The following is a 24,513-nucleotide window of genomic DNA, read 5'->3' as shown; positions in this document are numbered from 1 at the left end:
ACTTGATTTTTTGAGCGAGAACAAAGCAACATCATTCCTTGTAATTTCTTCAGGATTGGCTTCGCAAGGAGAGGAAAAATCACGTAAATTATTAAGAACTGACATTCAGTGGGTTTCCATTAAAATAAATAAGTATGACAGGAAGTCTGCAACGTCGCAAATCGAGATACGTGGTTTGTGAGTTTCACCATCAATATCGATTGGCGATGCAACGTACCTCCATTGCAATGTTTCAAAATTTCCGCTCATATTTTCTTTTTTATTAAGAAAAAAACAGCCAATTTAATAGCTTAAAATATGTACAGAATATTCTGGTACGTAACAAAGAACAAAAATCAAGGAAGTTGTCAAGTAATTAGGTTGACTAGTTTTCAAGAGAAAAAATTAAGTATTACAGGATGTCTGCAACGTCGCAAATGGAACCGACTTAATTACAACCTCATTTTCAACCAGAAAAAAGAAAGCAATAATCGACTCGTCGTTTCTTACTTCCGGTCGAAAATGAGGTTATAATTCAGTCGAAACGTTCCAGTTTTTCTGTATTTGATCTTTTACATTTTGCAGCAGCGTTTCTTTAGATTAAGTTGTTATTTCACTGTTTTTCGGTTCATTAATTTGTTCTTTTCTTTCGACGGCCAAAGTGCAAAACCACGTATATCCATCGGGGTATTTCAAAATTTCCGCCCCTCCTCAATTTTTGCGAGGAAAAACAAGCATTTGAAATACAAATAGGCTATTCTGCTGACAGAGAAGAAAAATTAAGGAAGTTGTCAAGAAATTGCGTTGACTAGTTATCTGGAGACCAAAATGTATGCGACAGGAAGTCTGCACCGTTGCACATGAAGATACGTGGTTTTGCACTTCGACCATGGCTATGCAGATTAATGGTTTTATTAATACTGACCCCTTTCCGATTAACGCAATCAAACTGTTACCACTCAAGGATCCCGACCCGAGGCGATATTGTCACGGAACATTTAGGGCGAAAGTCAAGGTTTTAATCCGGTGAAAAATAAACCGAATAAAAAGAGTCTGATCCACTGCCTTTTGTGCGGAGTTCATTCAATGAGGGACTGCAATTTTTTATCCAGCCGCTGCAGAAAGAGCTATGATCGTGATTTATTGAAAGCTCCTCCGCGAGGCAACGTCTTGGGTATAGTTCGCTCGAGTTTGAGCTCCTTTTAATGCATTATTTTTCATTGGTGTCACGATTTCGCGAGTCGGTCGGAATACAAAGAGCGCAGGTGTCGAAACGAAATCGGCTCGTGTCACCCTGGCAATGGTGACCGCCAAGGTCGCCCGTCTTGTCAATCAAGGCCTTGTGGTGTGCTTTACCCCTTTGATGGATTACTTAAAATCGTGTTTGCTCATTCGCAGAGATCGCTGTTTTGAAATTAAAAAATTCAGGCTTAGAAACTATCCTTGCGGACCGATTATTGAAATTGATAGACAAAGCTATAGACAAAGAAGACATAGGGGGTATGTAGTGATCATATTAGTTGAAATGTGTGGTTCTAATAGACTAAAGGAGAGAATGATGGACCAACTGAAGGATCTCTCGTAGATTAGTTACTCTATTACCTACTGCCTTTGTCCATTGCAACTACCAGCTTCCACCAATAGGTTCCCTCCATATACCCTCTGTCATCTTTGTCTATAACTTTTTCCGTCAATTTCAATAATCAGCCAAGCAATTTCAGATACGATGAAAATAAACTGAACTATGATGAGATGCGGGAACTATGAAAAAGCGTGTAACAAATCATGCAAATTGCGCAGTAAGGAGCGGATCCCAGACTTGTTTCAGTACAAAAATCGTGATCTTTGTGCCATTTTACCTGTAAGTAGTATATTCACACGGGCATACCCCTTGCGCGCAACAGGCCCATCTTACGGAATGTTGAGGATTCGTGAAACGTAATCTAAAGCAGGAAAACTCTCTTTCCACGCCTTTCCAATTCCAAGACATGTTGGCCTTGGCGTATCAGTCCAGGCATCCATTAACGGTAGCACTTGAATATCCAATTTCCTTCAGCCTACCCTTCAGACTCCAATCCTAAAATCCAATCCACCCATTCATCAGATAAGGTCTTCAAATCTCCGCATTTAGAGGGACATGTGTTCCGTAAATGGATGGTGAATTTACCAAACGACGGGCCTCGATTACGGCGTTTGAAAAATTCCACTCCTATTTTTCTTTTCAAGAGAAGACTACAACTGCCGTACTACAAGAACGCCGTAAAAGCCCTCAGGCTTTGCCAAATTTCTCTTGATAAAATATGAATTTTTCAAGTAAGCTTTTGGATATTTATCTTTCAATTTTTCACAGAATTGCATTCTCAAATTCGATCGAAAGTATGTGAAAATTTCAAGGGGAAATATTCATTATTCCTCCAAAATTAAAGTTGTATGAGAAGAAATTTGGCAATTCTTGAAGGCTCTTACGACTTTTCTTTTCTTTTGAGCAACAGAATACTGCTCGATATATTTGCACGAAATTTTCAGGGAATATTGTAGAACGAACGGAAAAAAATCAACGGAATACGCAAAGTTAAATCAGGCCTTCTGTAGGAAATAAAATGTTACAGAAGATTTGTATCGACGTAAAGCGAGGTACACGGTTTGGTACTTTCACCATCTAATGTGATAGTTTTCGCAGCGAGATAGGATGTTTTGTTGCCTACCTCGCATATCGAAGGCGAACTAGTAAAAAGTATGCGCTACCTCCATTTGTTTTATAATTTCGGATCAGTTGGGTGTCCATGAATACTTCTGCCAGCATTTCTGAGCCAGAAAACGTAACTACTAGGCCGGCCGATTGCATGTTAATCGGAGTCTTTTTACGGAGATGAATGTTAATCAGGCGCGATGGATGGGAACCCACCCGGCACACAGTAGTATGAGTTCAAGGGAGAGGTCGGATATGATAAAGACATTTTTTAGCTTATATCTTCGTCGACACGAAACGTAGACTATAGGATAGGAAGTATCATAACAACAAATGATGTGTTGAATCTTTATATTAGATTACGCATTTTTTCTTTTGGAAGGATGATGATCGATATCTAAAATCGAAAAATGTGCGTTTCATCAAGCAGGACGTCACCGCTCTTGTTTTATTATTTTTAAAGGTAACCAAACGACGTTTTTTTGTCAAGTCATGTTTGAATTTTCTTCACTCATTCAAAATCAATCACAGACAATTTCAAACCATTTTTTCCTTATATAATTTTGGTTTATTTTCTTGGCCGAAGATAAACGATTCGAATCAAATGATGTATGTTCAAAGTATGGTTCATAAAAAAGGTAGTAAAATAATGCTATGTCTACATTATTTGACGGGGGAAACAAGGCCAAAAAATGTCAATTAGAGTAAAAAATGTGAACTCTAATGAGTATCAAGACAAGCACAAGACTGAGAATTTTACCACCTCATTACATGCAGTTCAGGCCACATTTTTTGAATTTTTCTCTTTCATGATTTATATTTGAGCGTATCTATGCGAAAGATGTCATTCAACTTTGAATGATTTAAGGAAGAACATACGTAATGAAGGGATGGACAGGGTATTTGAACTGGAGTTTGTAAGCCGGTTGAAGGCTAATATTTTGCCGAAGGGCAAACGAAGGAGGAGGCAATGAAAAATCATGACTCAAACTTGAACGGACACGATACTTGGACTACATTATGCAATTAGGAACTATAATACCTGGCGCATTTGTAAAAACACTTTTGTGCAGAAAAAAACTAATGGCACATACGTTGTTTCTAACGTGAATCGCAATTTGTAGTTCTTAATTGCTAAATTTAGTCCCGTTTGGGGTTCGGATTGTTTTAGCCAGGTTTTCCGATCAAGCAGCGCAGTGTGCGTCGTTTGCAAAATTCCTCTCCACGCGGAAACGGTTTTGGCGAAGCGACGTTAGTGTCGTTTTTTATGGTCCTAATGAGAACCCGAGTGCTCGCTGCAGGACGTCAGAAGATCCGTTGTTATTTTTCCTGAAAATGACACCCCTCTAATTCTTTCCCCTTCCCCCGCTCCTCGCCGATTTCCAATCGGGGTCGCAAAACCTTGATTACGCTGTTTCGTTCACGCAGAGGATGATGCACCTCAGCTGTCGAGGTTCTTGATGATCGTTGCCATATTTTTCAAAATTATTTAAAATGGGATACGACGTGAAGAATAATGAAAAAATGGTGGTGAAAAAGCAAGGTTTGTAAGAGATACCTAAAATAGTTTTTAAATGACGGGAAAAGTAATGTAAAATCGATGAAAATGCAAGGATTATCTTTATTTCGAAGTTCCAGAGGATCCCTCGATTCTATATGTAATGAAAAGAAATCGAGGTATTGTGGATGGATTTCTTTTAATTTACTGAAGCATTTTCGGCTTATGCCATCATCAGAGCAGTTTGAAAAATCTTGATTGCAAACAAATTCACAGTTCGAAATTTTAAATTTCAAATATAGGATGATGTCACTATTAAAAACACACACAAAAAAATAATAAAGAAATTTATTTTCTTTTCTTATGTTTTTTTATAGTGATACCATATATTTGTGATGTAAAATTTCAAACTGTGAGTATGTTTGTGATTCAGATTTTTCATAACTGCTCTGCACGATGCCGAAAAGTGCTTTAGTAAATTAAAATAAATTTATCCACAACACTCAGGTTTCTTCTCATTACATACAATCCAAAATGGTGTTGTTCAATTCAAATTCTATAAACTCTCGATTTTGCTTTCAGTAATCGAAAATTTAACAGAAGATTACAAGAGATTAACTTGCTCACAGCTGGATTAATACATAGTTACGCTTATGACATACACTGGAAAAAAAACACATTGGATCTAGAGTTCAGACTCTTGAAAACATTGACAAGAAAAAATACTTGTGATTCAATCAGATTTAAGCTAAAATCAAAAGGAAATCCGCTCAAATTAAGAGGCTTGGTTCTTGATTTAAGTTTAAATCTGATTAAATCAAGATTATATCATTTTCTTGTCGATGTTTTTAAGAGTCTGGACTCTAGATCCAAAATGTGTTCTTTTTTTTCCAGTGTAGTCAACGAAACTTGATTCTGCAAGAGATATTCTTCCGGAGATTAGAAATCTTCAGAACAATGTTTTACAGGAGCGTATATATTTCCATGTGCGACTGTTTCTAAGTACATTGGTCACTCAATGGCTTATTTCTCAATGGCTCATTCTGTATGGCTTACTTCCAGCCTAAGAGGCGGTTGACTTGTCGATAACCAGTGCCAGGAAATGTCAGCAGAAAAAGGGTCCAAGCTGACGGCTCCTGGATGACGCCCCTTCCCGGAAAATCGGTGAAATATGCTGTTCTGTGAAGAAAAAGAACCCGTATGAATATTCGAGAGTTGCCAAATTTCCTCCGATAAAATGCCTATGTTTGATGAGAGCACCTAATAAATATTTTCTCTGGAAATTCTTAGAGCATTTAGATCTAATCGCAGATGAAGTTTTTGAAAAATTGGAGGAAAAACATTCACAAGACCAGTGGCGTTGCGTGCTTTGCGATATATCGATCGATCTGCCATTTAAACCTACGGAAAATAGTCGATAAATAGGGTGTTCGTAACGAACGCCTTAATAATCGATTATTTACCATAGCTTCAATTGGGGAAATATCGATAATCGATTGTTCACGCCACGCCACTGCACAAGACTATATCCGAGAAAATTTAGCAACTTTTGAAGGCTCATATGACGCGATGTGGCGATGTTCCTCCTCAGCACCAGCACGGCAGTATGTAAGTGCTCAGTAACCAAACTCTCCCGTTAAAGTTTCTCCGATTTGCTGGCTCCGCCTAATATTTCTCTCTATCTGATTGAATTGGGCGTATTTATGCTTAAAAGAACCAATCAAAAAAAATGAATAAAATGAATAGGAACCATGTAACACGCAAACCCTATGCTCGTATTTCCATCTGAGAACATTCATTTTCACAAACTTCCTTTTATCATAAATATGATCAATTGGGCTTTATTTTGCAATTGTCAACGACAATTTTTGTCACAGTTTAGAAGCAACGCGGATGTACCTACCATTAATTTCCCAATGCCCAAAAGTGTTTTTACGGATGGACTAGAAGTTGCAGTTCCCAATTACAAAATGTAGTCCAATTGTTCCTAAAAGATTGGAGGAACAATGAAAATGAAGCAGTTGGCTTAGATCAGAAGATACTTTTGGAAACAGCAACGTAACTGCAAATCGGGAGAAATTCGAAGGTCGTATGCTTATCGGACTGACCTTAGTCAATCGACCTTGGATAAACACATTTTCTAACCCGCTCCCACTCACTGAAAAAGGGGAAGGAGGACGCAAAGTCACAACAGATGTCGTCCAACCCGTGCAAGTTTTTAATTTTACTTGAGGAAAGAATTGAAGACGAAACCTTTCATAAGAAAAGTTCGCGCCGGGCGAAAAGATTGCAGCGAAAATTTTGTGAAAGTTAGTATCGCGGCGTTTCTCCAGAAGTATTAGGACTTTCACAGTTTCAGCAACGCTTGAGATGACCTTGCTGAAACTCTATCTCTCGCCTTTTATCCCGATGGAGACCTTCCTGTCTCCTAACTACTTTACTTTTAGTATGAGGGTGTACACGAACATTTGCTGTCGTCGAGTACTTTTGTACATAAACATGCTTATCTTATATCTGTGTATCTATAATTTGTACGTGCCGACGTCATATACAAAAAGTTATGGACCGTGAAATTTCCAAACCAAGTATCTCGTCGTTGGTTTTAAAAAATAGCTTCTCCCATTTTATTTTTTTAGAGGAAAGGAAATCATCATCATTCTTAGAGGTTATTACAGGATTGCCTTCGCACGGAGCAAAAAATACCGAAGGTTTTTTAGAAGAAAAATGTGAACATTTCAAGAAATGATATTGATTTCTTCTCCTTCGAAAAAATGAAATGGTAGTGGACATTCCTAAATACCTCAAACGGGATACGTTTCTTGGTAGTTTCACCGTCGATATTTTGTTTCTCTTCACTGAAAAAAAATTCTCGGCGTTTTTACCAAGGTCCGTTGGTACCTTTACCATCTCACTTTTTTTACCAATTACTGGTAATTTTACCAAGACAGACTGGTAAGCTTACTCCAAAAAACCGGTATTTTTACTGGTTTTTTTTCAGGTAAGAATACCACTTTTATTGGTAATCAATTCCCGGTAACTTTGCCATTTTATCTCGGTAATTCTACCACAGTCGATGAAAAATATTGGCGTTTTTACCAAGGTCCAGTAAAATTACCGAGAAAGTTCAATAATTTTTCCGAGAATCTCGGTAAAATTACCAATTCCATATAAATGGTAATTTTACCATGAAAAAACCGGGATCAAATAGAACCCTGAATTCTTGGTAATTTTACCTTTTTCTTAGTAAATACACCGAGATTTTTTTTCAGTGTTAAAATTGGCCAGAAATAGTTCTTTCTTGATGCAAAATGTCGTCCAAGAAGTTCATAGAGTACATAGAGTCGTAATGTAAATGGGAGAGCTGGCGCCATGTTCTGCTCGACGAGTTCCGAGCCCGGTGTGCGCCGAGTTCGGGTCACTTTTTCGATACATTTTCGATCCAAAATGGCGGTGTGGAATACATGGTGATTCCTATCTCCTTCGTTGTTGTTGTTGTTGTCATCGGATGGCCGGGTACCCGTGTATCGCAAACAATCGATTATGTATCGAAAAAGTGACCCGGCGTCACACAGGAGTCTCGGAATTCGGGACATGGAAAATGCTTAAAAGTGGTGCCAGCTCTCCCAATTACATTACGACTCTATGTACTCTATGAAGAAGTTTCACTGTCCGGACGTAAAGCCGCGACACCGCGAATCGCGGAAAATCCGTCCGACCGCGGGTAGAGCCGCCTTCGCCGCCGGAACCCTGCGTCTTGCGGTCATGCGGCTGCGGGACGATTATTCGTCGCGAATGGGTCCGCAGGGTGGTTTAAATACCCCCACCTCAACCCCTCCCCCGTGCCGCCGCCCCCCCCCCCCCGGCACGAGAGGGCACCGAGTGGAGCTTTACTCGCCCTCCATTTTCACAAATCCAACACTCACCAAACGCAGGCTGTTGCCGGTGCTGCAGTTAACCGGACGCTTACGAAATGGACTGAATGTCTGTTCGAGCAGGAATTTTGAATTCGAATTTCCGTTTCCTCTCGAAAAAAATTTACTTTTGAAGAAAAATATGAATATTTTCCTGGAATTTTTCAGACTTTATTAGGTAAAATTAGGAACAAAATTCTAATAGGTATATCAAGCTAAATATAGGTAAAAATAGGTATATCAAGTGCTTAAAACCAATTAACACGAGAAAACAATATGAACAAATAAAAACTGAATTACACTTATTTAAATATTTTCAAAGTGATTTAAAAAAAACATTGACCAGGAAAAAATTACTTGCATGAGAGGGCTGTGTTCAATTAGATGGACAGATGACGAGTAGTCAAGAATGGTCCAAATAAAAAGTAAAAAACAATAATGACAATGGTCCATACAGAATGTACTTGAGCAAAAAACTTCAAAATCACAAGTTGAAAAATTCTGACTGTACGAATTGGAACGATCACGCTGGACACAGTGCGGCCGGCGCGGAACACGTATTAGTGCCTGCAAGACTGCATGGATACTTCACGCATTGCGCGCACGGCCGTTTAGAGCGGCACACATGGTAGTGCCTGCAAGACTGCCTGGATACTTCACGCATTGCGCGTACACCACATTGCGCTTATCCCTTATCGTATCGATTTACTCCATCCGGATGCGACCACAGTGGGGTGATAATTGAAATCAATGGACAAAGCGAAAGCAAAGATGACTGATTGATAATAAGGCGTTCCTATTGGTAGAAGCAGGTTGCAATGGACAAAGGAGGTGAGTAATAGACTAACTAACGGCAACACACGAGAGACCCTTTAGTTAGTCCAGCATTTCCCCTTAGTCGATAACAACCACCGTTTCAACCAATAGGATCGCTTCATGTACCTTATGGCTTCTTTGTCTATCGATGTCAAATATCAGTCTGCTCTGCAGGATCATTCAATCAGAAGTGGACGATTTCTTGCAAAAAGGACCTGCCCAAAACTGAATCAAATGAAAAAGAGCTACGGATCTTCAAAATCTTATACATTGCTCCGTTTTGATTCAATGCATTCGTAAACAGTTCCTTTAGCATGAACACATGTAAAAAATATACTTTATGCTGCTAAAATACCAAACTTTGAACGCATTAAAAATTACTTTAGAGTAATACTCATCGATCCAAAGGTTAAAGAATAGTTCACAGTTTTTTTAACAGATTAGTCCCTCCGGTTCTGGGAAAACTAAAACACTAAAAAAAGCCATCTGTAATAATGTCGCCTGCATAAATTAAAATGATTTTCCCATTTTGCGCTGTGGTCCAAGGATAACGAGCTTTTAATCGGCCCTCATTGCCATCGAAATCTCTAACTACTTTCATTTCTGCAAATCTCCCAAACGCTCCCGCCAGTGCTCCCGCACATATTCCCCTATTTTTTGTTTTGTTTTGAATATATGCTCAAAACAAAAATAAACGAAACAAAAGTGAGGACCTACGTAATTGATGGAAAGAATATTTTATAATTTGTCAGAAGAGTCTCTTATCCCACAAAATCAGTCCGTAGATTTCGTTGCTTCTCTGGCGTAAGGGCGTATCTCTGTGTACACATGAGCCCTGGAAAATATGCCGTTATATTGCAAACAGGGTTCACTTGAAAATGCAGATTGGTCGCTAAGCGTGAGAAGAGCACTCCTCGGTTGCAGTGTTACAGAACCTCCGTCGTCAACTTATGTCTTGAAAATAATCTAATGGGTGATTTTTACGGAATTTTTGCTATAGAACGCTGTAGAATAATTATTGGAATAGTCAAGAAAAGCGGCAATAAAATGCATGCATTTACTTTCATCTCAATGACTGAAACATTACAAGAGATTCTGAAACATCACATCGAGAAGTATGGGCTACTCTCGTACCCAGCGCCCCATTTGATAAGTTAATTTTTTAACTCTAAAATGGGTCATTGCACTGGTAACAGAATCGTGTTTTGATGCTTGATTCCTGTAGAATAGCTATAAATAATAAGATTTGTCCGCACGGGAACTTTCTTCTTTCAATATTAACCGAGATATCGCACTTTGAAAAATTCCGTTTATGGTGTCATCCACCGGCGTAATGTCACCTTTTGTTGGCGCGTATACGTAGTATACCGCCTTTGCGATCGTTTCGAACCCTGCTCGATACAATAACCGAGTCCCTTAGTTCCTTACCGAAAAGTGACTACCGCGAACTTCTGAGATTTTCCAAAGCGTGTAAAAAGTTTATTTATCCGTCAATAATTATGATTTAAAGTTGTTTCTCATTCTGGGGCTCGCTAGTTTATGTGCAGTGAATACCAAGAGTCTACGTTACTTGGTTTTTTTAAAAAAAGCCTAAGAGTACGACGCGCTGATTTAAAATATGCATATATAAGCGGAAGCAAGCGAACTGATTCGAGGATGGCTGACCAGTTCGGCACTCCTTGAATGAGAATTTCACTCACTCCGTTTTGTTCAAAACGTTGCTTTGACATATCTCCACACCACTGTTATCCTTTTCAAAAGTTGGTACTCCTTGCTCTGATAGCCGGGGCCAGCAGGATAGTGGTAAGTGCAATCTGTGATGAGCCTCGAGACTCATTAGACCATTTGCTAAACCTGGCTCATACAGGAGTCCACTCAGCCCTCTCGTCCCCACGCTCCTGATCACTGCGTCGGCGTCACGAAGAACAATGGGCCTTGGGCCGCCTTGGGTCCCAACGCGGCCGATACCCGTACCCCAATTACTCACGCTTCATTAACCATTTCACCGTCACGCTAGGATTCGTCCAATTTTCAAAAAAAATTGTTTCGCGTGTATTTAGCAATTTTTTCCTTACTCTCCGTTAAAACACAAATAAAAAGAGACCTCATTCATAAAAATCGGCCGAATAGAAGAGAAGTTACAGTAATCGAAATCCGAAGAAATCAACAAAACCTCGACTTCTCGATACGAAAAATAAAATGAAGGGGAAAAAAAGAAAGTATAAATTACAATTAAATATAATTGACCTCAGAATTTGACAAGCAATTCATTTATATACCTAACGCTGAAAAAACTGGGAGAAATTACAAAAAATTCGCCTCTTGCAAGGGGCTTCTTTGTAAGAATTTTGACCTGAAGACAACGGTCGAATAACAGCAGTACTCCATACAATACACGGTGTGCCTGAACGAGTTAAACATTTTTTATACGTCCAAATCGAAAAATCGTTATATTTTTAACTACAATGTCTCTTGAATCGTTTAAGCCAAAAAAAAAAAAAAAAAAAAATTCCGTCGAGATTCTGGAACGCAAAGCCGCTTTAAAAGTATTCTGGGGCTATAATAGCTAAATCACCGGTAGTAAATCCCGTTATATTATTAAAAAGAAATTGACTCCATAGTTTAATTCCTTAGTTTCTTGAATACGATTATTTTAAGAACTTAAACATTTATACCACCAATTTTAGACATGGGGTGATTTCCTGAGAGCCGATAATATCACGAATTTCTCATAGAACCCTTCAACAGTGGCTTGCTTTTTTGGCAGCCGATTCGGCCATCGAACCGGAGTTTAAATGGAAGCTGATAATAACCCAAAGCTCTGAGAAAAATTTTGAGATGAGTATAAGAACGGTTTGTTGTAAGTAACGAGGAGAGGCGGGCAAAGCGGCTAAAATCCGATCTAATTTTTACAGTTTTTCTGTTGAATTAATGTTGCCGCGGGCTTCTGACTGTGTCCACACATAGTTTCTGTTCAGCATATCGATACATAAGTATTTACACACGTAGAATCTAATTTTCACGTCGGGGAGTCGACATATTTTGATTTTTTCGATTTTATACGGAAAATTGATGGTTTTTCGGGATTGAAATTATTATTGTTTCATGAAAAATAAATGCACCCAAAATGACTATAGCATATTGATTTTTACACATTTGCACTCACGAAATTGGTTGGTAAATTCAACGAGTGGGTGCATCGACCTGGTATATCAAGTTTCTGCAATTTTTTACGGCAAATCAGTAGATTTTCGGGATGTAGATTGCTTACTTTCAATTCATGAATGAATAAAGCAACGACATGGTTGAACTTCTTTGCATGGAAAGACGTTTAAAATAACAAAATCAAGACGTCTTTAATGCAATTGCATTTATATCGAGTCAATTTCTTTTCAATAATATAACGGGATTTTTACTACCGGTGATTTGGGTATTTTAGCCCCAGAATACCTTTAAATCGACTTTATCTTCTAGGAGTTCGACAGAATTTTTCCTTTCTTCGCTTAAATTATTCCGTAGCACTTTTCTTCAAGAATCTGATAAGATTTTGCTTGAGGCAGATCAAAAAACTTAAATTCGATCGAATAGCTTTCTACATTCACAATACACGGTCTCGTCAAGGTGCGTCTTTGACCTCGCAGTGTTGGATCGTGAATTCTCTTGTTGTGCTGTTTGCCTGTTTTGAAATCTCTGTAAATGAAAACTAAAGGGGTTGATATGTGCGAGTTAATGACGCGCCTTATCAAAACATTGTGTTGGAGTCAGTGGCGTAGGAAGGGGGGGGCCAGGGGGGGCCTGGCCCCCCCCCAAAATTGGAAATAGTATCATCTGGCCCCCCCCAGAAATTCTGGATGGTGCAAAAACACCATCTTTAATCGTTAAAAGTGAGAAAATAAATGGAATAACCTGTTGAATGCAACAATTTCAAAGTATTTTAACCTTAAAATGCATAAAACTGGGTGAATTTTATGCAGAAATTGAAGGAAGATTAACGCCACAAGTGCCTCGAGATGCGCTCAAATAGAGTTAAAATTTCAAAAATTTTCCGGGGGAGGCCCCCCGGACCCCCGCTGACCTGGGGGGTATTCCATACCCCCCAGACCCCCGGTGGTGGGGGGCCAAGCCCCCCCAGCAAAATGGCCTAGCTACGCCTATGGTTGGAGTTCACTGCTTGTTTTTTCCATACATAGCTTTCATCAGTCGGTGTGACACACATTTGCACTAGTCCCTCAACATTGCCTTGGATTAAATCAAGGTGGAAGAAACCAAGGGTGTCCTTACCGCAGTAGATGACGTCATAAATCGAATTGTTCAAAGCGCGTTGTATCTCGCCATGTATCTAATTTATATCTCGGTAAATACTGAGCGTAGAATTTTCCTGTTTGGGCAAATCTTATTATATTTAGCTCATGAACAAGAATTAAGCATCAGAACACTCTTCTGCGACCAGCATAGCTGACTCATTAAAATCAGACTCCTGTATCTTAAACTGAAAATCACTCAAATCAAATTGTGTACGTTTCTTAAAGTGACGTATTTATATCAAACAGAGCTATGGGCATTACGACGTGAGCCCTGTTATGCACATCTTCTTATGGGTCTCAGGGCTCTTGTCTCAATGCACATAGTTCCGTTTGACAGAAATACGTCCAAATGTGATACCAACAGTGCTCTACTTTTTCGTCTAAAGTAAATAATTACACCCTTTTACGCGGAGAAAAAACCGTTGAAAACACAACTTATTAATATCAAGTGAAACGGAGGATTAACGAGGAGGCAATGTTTTAAGCTGCCATGAAAATGTATGACTAAGACATCCAGGTATTCCAACTTGACTTCGCGAGTTTCATTTCAGCATTTGAGAATTAATTGCCGAAGTTTAACTCCTCCTCACAAACTTCCGTTGACTTTCCAACTTCCACCGAATTAAAATCGTGTGAAGTGAACTACCCTAACGACAGCTAGTAAAGACATTTTAGTACAGTCTTTTAATCCGTGATTGAGTGCAGCTAATTCTTAGAGGAGCGTTTTGCGGTTTACGTGCAGTGAAATAATAAAAGAAAGGAGATTAATAATCCGCTAAAGTTGCATTTTCTTCGTTGAAGAGCGTTTACTCCTGAAACTATTTAAATATGTGAACCTTCTCAGAATTTACGATTATAGAGTAATCACTGTTATTTTTTCAACATTGAGACCCATTCTTGAGACTGTAGGATTAATGTACTACATTTTGCAACAAGTACCGTTATTTGGTTCATTTTAGGAAACAGCATTTGTCTCATTAGTTCTCCCTATGCAGATAGGTGCTTTTACTGATGAGTCAAAAACGGTACTTTCTTATTGCAATACAAAGGTAGTCTAAATGCCAACAAAATTCCTCCACGGTGCTCAGATGTTTTTGTTAATTCAGATTTTTTAGCTACTCTCTTGACGAATGCTTTGCTCATCGGTTTACATCTATCGGGATCATTAAGTCATTAATAATTGCACATGAATCCACAAGTATAGCTAGAAATATTTGTGGAGGTGGGTGGGGCATCGCGTGTGTCTAATTGTACTTAGTGGCTCCACGTGGTCTCAAATTTTCTTGGAGGGTCGGCCCTTCTCCCCTCCTGGATCGTGGTTTAAATTTTATCAACCGGATCGAGGAGAAATTTTACAGAAATACACCCACAAACATACACTCTCTCACAGTAATTACTTATATTTTTAAGAGCCTCTGGAACTTTCGTTCCCCCAAATCTCATTTCCTGGGAAACTTTGTTTCTCAGTCCCCTCATTGCCATGAGCATGACAAGGTGCACATCTCATTACGTCATTACTTAGGGTGTCTCCCGACAGTAGAAACCGAAAAATATAAACAATTCTATGTCATCAGGAAAATTGCTCGTGTATTTAGAATTTTTGAGTGCTTGAAGCATTTTTCATATATTTAGTTGAATTTGAATTTATCAAATGTCAATGGCTGAAGTGCGAGACCACGTATTCACGTTTGCGACGTTGTGGACTTTTAGTTACACTTTATTTTTTCCTCGGAAAACTATTCATCGTAATATCTTGAAACTGCCTTGATTTAGCTTCTCCGTTGGTTAAATATTCTGTATAAATTTTAAACTAAAAATTTCTCTTCGATAAAATAAACCAAGAGCGGAGATTTTGAACCACCGCAATAGAGATACGCGGTGTTGCATTTGTCGGTTCATGAAACCAAAAAAGTGTCGATTTTCCCGCGCAAAATATCAGGAAAAATGAGGAAAATATCAGGATATTCAAAAATTGACTTTTAGTAAAAACCCTCTCATCAGACTTAAAAATTGTTAATTGAAAAAGATAATTGAACTTGACATGTATATTTTTCTCTGTTCTGAAGCGGGCTACTCGGAGGACAGCGACTACACGAGCGACTTCAACTACCCGGTGGGGCAGCACGCCAACTCGTCGGCCTCGCAGTTCCGCAACGCTGCTGGTCAGCTGGCAACGCCGCAACGCTCGCTGGAGACCTCCCGAGAGAACTCCTACGAAACGGACGAGCAGGCGCCACCCTACCGACAGCCCTCCTACGAGCAGCACGGACACCATCTATCACCACCAGGTGACCAACATCTCTTCATCAGTCACGACAACTCGGAAAAGCCAGTAAATCAGAGGAGAGAAAAGTTTTCAAAGTTCCGCATTCTTTCAAAAGTCCGGAATGCTCCAGAACTAGGGAAAATATGAAAATATTACGGAGAAATTTGAAAATTCCGGATCGTTCATGGGAACTCATCAAAGTCTGTAAGTTCCGGAATCGGAAGTAGAGGGGAACAAATTACCGGGTAGAGGACGAAATTACTTTTTATGTTTATTTTTTAAATAAAAGAGAAAAATTAAACACCCCTCTGTTTTCGCTCACATAAAGGGAACCTAAATGTGAGTAATGGACCACTAGACAAGGTACGAATTGCAGCATTCTGATACATGTTTCTTAACTAAAATTTCACGTAGAATACGACGCGCACAACGAAAATTACTGAAATCAACTCCTTCCGAAGATGTTTAACGATTCTTGATGCGTGAATTCAAACCATCCGCTCATGAAAACACAATGCTCTGCGTAATTCACATCGTGCGCTAAACGTTATCATGAAAGTTTCTGCGATATAAAAATCTGGCAACCTCAATCTTGACGCTTTGGCTCAGCTGTAGCAAATTGCTTATAGTTTGAACAACACATGGTGGGAAATGAACATTACTCGATTGAGAAGCTTGTTGAAACCGTTGTAGTGCGCGATTTGACTCACGTAGAGCTTTGAGTTTCTTGTCAGCGGGCAGTTCAAATTCCTCGTAACCAATGTGAAATAAAAACGTTAATATCTTCGTTTGGAGTTTGTTTCATTGGTTTTCGTTGCGCGAATCGTGCTCTACGTGAAATTCTGGTTTAGGAACTTGTATCAGAATGCTTAAATTCGTACCTTGTCTAGTGGCCCATTGTAAAATTAAAGAAGTGAAATTAATCCACCGGTAAAATGATAAAACCATACAATCTAAGTGAAATTAATGTACAGCGGCGTGTTCAACCATTTGATGTTCCGGAAAGTGAACGTCCGAATGTACTGATGACTATTTTTTATCCTAAACAATTATCTAATTCCGTTGCAGGGCAAAGAGAAGGCGGTAGGAGACACCGAAAACGGCAAGAGGACTACTATAACTCAAAGAATAGTGGTCACTACCAAGAAACGGAGCAAGAAGCCGACCCCCTTTATTATAATAGTAGACCACGGGGTTACAAAGAACAGAGGTAAATTGATGCTTTTCAAAATGCATTTTCAAACCCCAGGCGCGATATGGACTTAAGTATCACATAGTTTTATTCCCGGTTCAAATTACAGGCCGAATACGCTAGATGTCTGAAAAATTCCTAGGAAAAAGACAATAAGAGTTACGGTTTATTGGTTAGCGCCTGCAAGACCGCGTGGATACTTCGCGCATTGCGCATTCATCACAGTGCGCGCTTTAATCGTCCAAAACTCATGATTTCTCGGTGTAGGACCTACCGCGCTGTAAAACAACTTATTGTTAGACCAAAGCACTGCGCGAGCTCATACACCGAGGCGCTTCGAGCCTCAAGCGTTAAGTGTTACACGCTACTATTATCATTTTACATTAAAAAGTATGATGGTTTTAAAACATTCGGAATTCCCGCTCACATGAAAGAAGAGTCTATTTGAGGAAAATCGCGCTCTACAACGGTTTTATAAGGCCTCTAAATAATTATTGTGCCTTCCCCACCTTGGGTTGTTCAAAGTAAAAACAACGTACAAAAGCAGAGTCGAAGCGCTGCGACTAAGATTTTTCATATTTTCATACGGCAGAGACTTGTCATGACAACGTTTACTGTGCGATTTAACTTAAATTTATTTATGAATCATTTTTTATTTTAATGAGCGCGAAAATAAAATTTATGTCTCGAAATGCGTTCATATCTTAGTTAAGAGTTATTTTCAGTAAATTACTCGTATTCTACATGGAATTCCGAAACATCGTATCGCTTAAACTCCATAGAGCACATATAGTCATAATGTAAGTGGGAGAGTTGGCGCCACTTTTAAGCATTTTCTAGGCACCGAATGCCGAGACTCTTGTGTAACGCTGCGTCACTTTTTCGATACATAATCGATTGTCTTCGATACACGGGGACCAACAGAGACCCAGCCATCCTATGTAAACAAACAAAGCAGATAGGAATTCGTCCACCAGAATATGGCTGAAGCTCTCCCATTTACATTACGACTCCATGTACTCTATGTTAAACTCGCACTTTTTATAGCGGTTCATTTATCCTAAATGGGGTGACGACTAAAATGCTTGGTTTTTTTTTTCCAGACAAAGGTCTTACTACGAGGATCAGGAGCAATACTCGGACTCGGCCTACGGGAAGGAGCGCTACGCCAAGACCTCGTACAAGGACGGCTCGTACAAGCGGAGCCGGCACAAAGAGGCCAACTACGGCGACAACAGGTATTGGAGCTACAAGGACAAACGCTACAAGGACAAACACCTCAAGGACAACGGATACGAGTACGGCGATGGCGAGGCAGAGTACGAGGAGAAGTACGAATACGACTACAGTGGCGCCGAGTGCGTCGACTGCTACAACCAGAGCCAGAGCATGGAGAGCGAGTACTACGACACCACCGCCTATGACCAGGAGTTCTACTCCGAGGGATACGATCAGAGGTTAGGATGCAATACATAAAACCCTAGAAGCAACGGCGGGTATGGCCCGTCATCGAGAAAAAAAAGGAGGTGTTTGCATTTCGGGCATCTTGGAATTTTTTGATGACTAGATGACGTAGGTGGGTACAGCGACGTCCCATGCACGCTAAACGTCGCTGTACCCACCTACGTCATCAAGTAATTCCAAGATGCCCGAAATGCAAACACCTCCTTTTTTTTTCTATGATGGCCCGTGTCCCACTATCAAATGAACTCATCAAATGCAAGATGGCGGAAATTCGTACTGTTTTTCGCACAAATTCGATATCAAAAGTTGGCATGGCGGGCCGCCAAATAGAACTAAGCGCCAATTTGAGTTCCTTTTGAGGAATTTAGAATGCCGGATAGCGCGTTCTGTCAAACGGAACTAAACGCCATGGAAAAGCATTGAGAGCATAGGACGGAATGATCCCGGCGCCCGGTTCCGCCGCCAATCCAAGCCCCTCTCTACCTTCCTCCCCCTATGGCGCCCGGGTCCGTTTGACAGAAATACGTCCATTTGATAGTGGGACACGGGTTTATGGATTGGATCGACATTATCGATCGAAAAATAAAAACGTGATTCGATCGAAGTGGACTGATTGAAACCAATTTGATTTTAAGAAAATTATTGAAAAACTGGTGTTGATTCACGAATTATAAGATTCGTGTGCGTTGGTCGATTTAGCGGTTTCTTGTCCAATTCGTAGGTTTATTGATCGATTTACAGGTTTGTCGATTGATATGTAGAGTTGTTGATCGACTCATGAGTTTGTCGATCGATTCACAGGTTTGTCGATCGATTCAATGGTTTATTGATCGATTCATGGATTTATTGATCGATTCACGGGTTTGTCGATCCATACATAGAGTTTCCGATCGATACACAAAGTTGTTGATCAATTCATGAATTTGTCGATCGTTTTACGGATCTGTCAGTCGAATCACGGATTTGTCTACCAATTCACGTTTTCCGATCGAATCGTTGTTCGAACTGATACTGAATTGATAGTGGTCAAAATCTAAATTTTAATTATTCTTGGAACAACCATCACCCACCAGATTTGAACTTTGAGAATATTCTACGGAAAAAAAAGTTCATTAGGAGTCATCATTGTGATATCATTAAGGAAGGCTTTAGATACCCGAGTTTTGTGCAGGATAGGTCATCATTGATTTCTCGCTGAAAATAACCTAGATTAAGAAATACGACGATCTTGAAAATGCACTGCAGTGATTTGTAAAACACAACACAAGGAACTCCCCTCAAGCTGCATATCGTTGCTCTTCTAACGTAAGGGCATATCTCAAATTCTGCATGAGCCCCAAAAGGCGTAAGTTTATATGTAAAACAGGGCTCACGTTGAAATTGAATCACGTCCTTATGCTAAGTTGCCATGTTAGGTGAATACCCCGTTTGAACACTGGAATGTTGCCGAATTTCCTCTCAGAAATATTCAATCGTGAAGAAAGTTATGAATATTGAAACTTTCGGACTTTTGGATGAAATTATTAATAAAAACATCTGAAAGTTTGAAGAGAAATATTTACAAATTTTTTTGAAAATTCTTGACTTGTCAAAGAAAATTTGGCAACGCCTGATGCCTCATACGGCGTTCTTCCATATTGCCGTGCTAAGGAAGAACGTCGTATGGACATTCGAGAGTTGCCAAATTTCCCTCGATGAAACATGTATTTTTGACGAAATTTATATATATGATTCCTTGAAACTTTCAGACGTTTTAGATTAAATTGCGTAAAACATTGTGTGAAAATTTTGGAAACAAATATTCACAATTTTCTCAGTAAATTCGATTTTTATTGGAGGAAATTTTGCAACAGCTGAGGGTTCATACGACGTTTTTCCTTAACACGGCAGCAAAGCACTGCAGCAGAGGAGCGACAATATGCACATTTTTCGCCACGGAAAGGTGAGAGCGCAGAAAGATGGAGGAGGAAGCGGGGAGGGGGAATTTGATGAGGAAGAAGATAAATAACAACAGCAACAACAAACATTAATACGTCGCGGCCTGGGAAGATAACTCGTTAATTGTTCCCTGGGAACAAATCCCTTTATTTTTTCCGCCTTCCGGAGCGTTTTTTTCCTTCACTTTTTTCACCTTTCGTAAAGGTTGTCTCGAATTCACGGTGTAATGCGATAGGTGGAGGAAGGACGCTCAAGATAGATGAGGGCGCGCTAAGGTCTTTTTTCTTCCATTTTCTTGCTCCGAGCGCTTGATAACATCGTAAAATTAGGAGCAGTAGTTCCGCTTGTCTTTGAAAGAAAACAAGCTGAAATGCTTTGACGAAGGTGAAATTCCCCGCCGGCTTCGATTCGGCGTTGCCAGTATCGCTGAAAAATAAAAGAATCTTAAATTTGCCGCCAAGAAATGTTTTTTCTTAAATCAAGAAAACTGCTGCTTAATATAAACAACTTTTTCACTGGAAAAAAAACACATTGGATCTAGAGTCCAGACTCTTAAAAACATCGATAAGAAAAAGTACTCTTGATTCAATTAGAATCTAGCTTGAATCAAGAACCAAGCCTCTTAATTTAAGTCGATTTTGTTTTGATTCAAGCAAAAATCCGATTGAATCAAGAGTATTTTTCCTTGTCAATATTTTCAAGAGTCTAGACTCTAGATCCAATGTGTTTTTTTTCCAGTGCTTGCTTAACCCAAGCAGTATATTTTAATTCAGAAAAATTAATAACATAATTAAATTTTTTAAATATATTATTTAATAGAAACACACTGAATCCCTGCTACGACAGATAGTCGTATTTTCTGATTTCCCTGTCATGCTGTAAGGAATTAAATTTCTTTTTCAGGAATTCCTTTTTCGTTTTTGAGCGTTTGTTTCGGCAGAATTTCTGAAAACCGTCCAAAAAATACCAGTATGAACGTGTAAATTGACATTTTGATTTATTTGTTTGTGCAGCAGGTACAATCAGGGTTATGATGACAAATATGATTCAAGTTATCAGAGAAATGCATACAGCAAAGACTCCAGCCGCACATCCGATGGACCCAAAAGCAAATACTCAAAACCATATCAGGAAGATACCTTCTACTCAAAGCCAGAACGCCACAAGCCAGCAGAGCCAGATACAGAAGGTTGGAGGCAATTTATTCTAATTTGCATGTTTTACGCGATTTCAAAGAATATCTAAGACAAAAGTAGGCTCCCTATAGTAAGATTTATGACGAATTACGAAGTCACTATTACCATATCCTCAAACAAAATCTAACATATATTCTTCTTTACCATAACCCTCTCGATCTTAGTTAGTTCAGCTGTCACTCCTGTATCACCAGGAGAAGTTTAGGGTGAAGACTTGCTATACACCAGACGCGATTTCGAGCAAGAACACACAGGAAACACATCTGTCCAAACAAGTATTATTGGTAAAGAAATGTAATAATTGTACGAGCAAATAGTCATCACGATTGTAATAGAGATTTTTATACAGAAATTTTACTTCCTTTAATTTCCTCAGTTCGGTTTTGAGATCAAATTAAACGAAAAAACGTTTAAATATGCGAGTTTTAAATTTACTTTATCACGGGAAGTTTCTTATGTGATGATTCCATGAGTGAGATTGTAAAATTGTGAGTTGCATGATAAATTCAAAATATCCCTGGTAAACATTGGCAGTAGAATCTGTGCTCCAAAATACCAAAGACCTACAGCCCGGCTGTAAGATTTCCAATAGCTTCCATAGCCGGCAATACAATTTCTTATAGCCTTTTATAGCCGATGGTGACTAAGCAACAGCCTGGCGATAAAGTGTATGCTAAATGTTACTAATTACGGATGCTAGGACTTAGTGAGTTATTGGACTACCGCTCTCTTTTTGGGCAGTAGTATCTTTATTTATTTTGCGAGGAAAGCTCCGTACTTTTGAAGGATGCCTGCCATTCCTAACATGTTGGAGCGCCTGCAATTTCGTATGATACTGTGCAATACCTCTGGTGTGAAATAGTTGCTTCAAGCGCCGTGGTACGCTGCGGCGTGGCGGGCGGACAGCCAGCGCGAAACGCGCATTGGCGCCTTCAAACCTAACAGGGATACTTCACGCATTGCGCAATGCGTGAAGTATCCCTGTTAGGTTTGTAGGCGCCAGTGCGCCGCCGCTCCGCTTTGTGTTAGGCTCTAATATTTAATCTCGTGTAGTCAGCGTTTTTCAACTCATGACTTTGAAATGTTTGCACATTCTGTATGGATTATTCTCATTTTAATTGATGAAAAAAAAATATGTAGTAAAGGAAAATATAATGTGCGTTTTGTAAATATTAAGGTAATTCCGTACAAACTCAAGGATTTACAAAGCACACGAATTTCTACACAATTTCTTATAGCCTTTTATAGCCGATGGCGAAAAAGCAACAGCCAGGCAATAAAGTGTAAAGCCCGGCGATAGAAACTATAGCCCGGCTGTATAATTTTTTATCGCTTCGTCTAGCCCGGCCGTATGATTTTTCCGACTTTCTACAGCCACCTATATGATTTTCTATTGCCTTCTTCAGTCGGCCATAAGGGCTCCTATGGTATTTTGAAACGCAGCTCCTATCGCCAATTTTTACCAGGGTATTTTTACCACACTGATCACTTTGTTTAAGCGCGAGCGTCCAACTTTCGAATACATTTTCATGAATTGCAAAAATCATGATTTCAGTGCAAAATGCGTCTACGATTCGTGGATGTTCCTTAGTTAAAAATTAAAAATCTCACATGCAAGCAATTAACCCGATTCATTATTCAGTTACAGTGCGACGTCCGAGTTTGGAAAGGCAAAACACATTGTACGATGACCAATATTACTACTATGATTCTGCCGGCCAGCCGTACAATGAAAGGTAACTAACATATTTTAATTTACAATAATTGATTGAGGCGCGTGATTGACCTCACTTAATTGAACAGCAACACCAATCATTTGGACAAATTTATGCTAAAAGGAGCTGTGCATTGCAATGGCATTGCGTGCTTTGCGATGTATTGATTGATCAGCCTTTCAAACCGGTGGAAAAAGATCGGAAGATAGGGTGTCCGCAACGCACACCTTGATAATCGATTCTTTGGCATAGCTTCAAATAGGGAAATATCGATAATCGATCATTCACTCCTCGTCATTGGTTCATGGGGGTTCGCATGCAACGTAGTATCTTTTACGTAAACACGTCCATTTTTATCTGTGCCCCCCTCCCCATGGGTCTAATTAACCCTTAGATGCCCAATGTATTTTTATACCCAAAGTTACATGTCGGATCAAATTGACCCGTAATTAAATACATTGATTTTGAAAGTTTTTTAAGTATTATCTGTTATTTCCATTTTTATGGAGGTTCAGAATTTTTAAGGGTAGTCAAAAAAAAAAAAAATCCCTGATACGTACAACACATATACATAGTATAAGAAACTATAAGAAATAACGTAACATAAGAATTAACAGTCAAATTGCAAATTTCTCACACACACAACATCTCCATTGTCATTGGGATTTGAGAAGGTTTTGCACAAAGAAAAATTCACATAAAAAGCTCGCCCACAGCGCCTTCATATTTCCGAATGCAACAAGGGCATCCTTGGAGCAGAAATAGTTGTATCTACGCGTGATTCTCAACTTAGCATCGAATCCATGTCCACCGCTTGAAATAAAACGGAAAGTTTCTTGTTTCCATCGTCCTATAGAATTTTACAGGATGTTTTTCGTCGTGCGGGAAAGATTTTGCAAAATAAACACTTTGCTTATTGCTAATAAGCAGTGCGCTTTGAGAGGAAACACCCGATGAGTCTCTCTTTTAACGAATAAAACAACAGCGGATCGCAATAGATGTGTCCTGCAAACGAAGTAGCATCGAACAGTGCTCCATTACTTCCCGTACATCGTTTTACTCTTCAGACATGTAGCTACTTTGACTTACATACGACTCGCGATATAAACTTGAACAGTAAATAAAAATAATAATCGTGGAAAGAAGGAAAGTAGCTTTGCGAAGCTCATTACTTCGCTTCTCTGGGGTAAGGGCGTATCTCTATTTCCGCACGAGCTCTAGAAAGCATGGATTTGTTTGTAAAACAGGGCTCATAAGGAGATTGAGATAGGCCCTTACGCCAAAGGGGCGACGGTTATAGGTGCTGTCCCGGCAAGGGTTACCCCTCCCCCCACCCTTCACCCCCCTAGAACGTTTGAAATTTCTGAATCATTGCAGCGTGATGCGCTCGCTTACAGAGGCTGTCCCTATTGAACTCAGGTTTCCAATTAGCCAGGCAGTTACGCTGCTGTGTTAAGGTCAAAGCAGCGTATCCACAGTCGATTGTTGCCAAGTTTTCTCCGATACAATTGCTGATTTTGAGGAAAATCATGAATATGTATTTTC

The 24,513-nt window shown here is 39.5% G+C and overlaps 1 protein-coding gene across 2 annotated transcripts in view; it reads left to right on the top strand.

Moving 5' to 3' along the window:
* Nucleotides 1-24,513, top strand: part of unc-13 — a 441,250-nt gene that overhangs the window by 112,861 nt on the left and 303,876 nt on the right. For both annotated transcript variants that reach the window (XM_072299723.1, XM_072299724.1), the window contains 5 exons: nucleotides 15,264-15,485; nucleotides 16,532-16,673; nucleotides 17,759-18,112; nucleotides 21,071-21,246; nucleotides 22,896-22,989. In XM_072299723.1, the coding sequence (XP_072155824.1) occupies nucleotides 15,264-15,485; nucleotides 16,532-16,673; nucleotides 17,759-18,112; nucleotides 21,071-21,246; nucleotides 22,896-22,989 (988 nt within the window). The remainder of the gene's footprint in view (nucleotides 1-15,263; nucleotides 15,486-16,531; nucleotides 16,674-17,758; nucleotides 18,113-21,070; nucleotides 21,247-22,895; nucleotides 22,990-24,513) is intronic.

Source organism: Bemisia tabaci, chromosome 4 (assembly GCF_918797505.1).
Source record: "Bemisia tabaci chromosome 4, PGI_BMITA_v3".
NCBI lineage: Eukaryota > Metazoa > Arthropoda > Insecta > Hemiptera > Aleyrodidae > Bemisia > Bemisia tabaci.
This window is presented reverse-complemented; position numbering and strand designations above follow the sequence as displayed.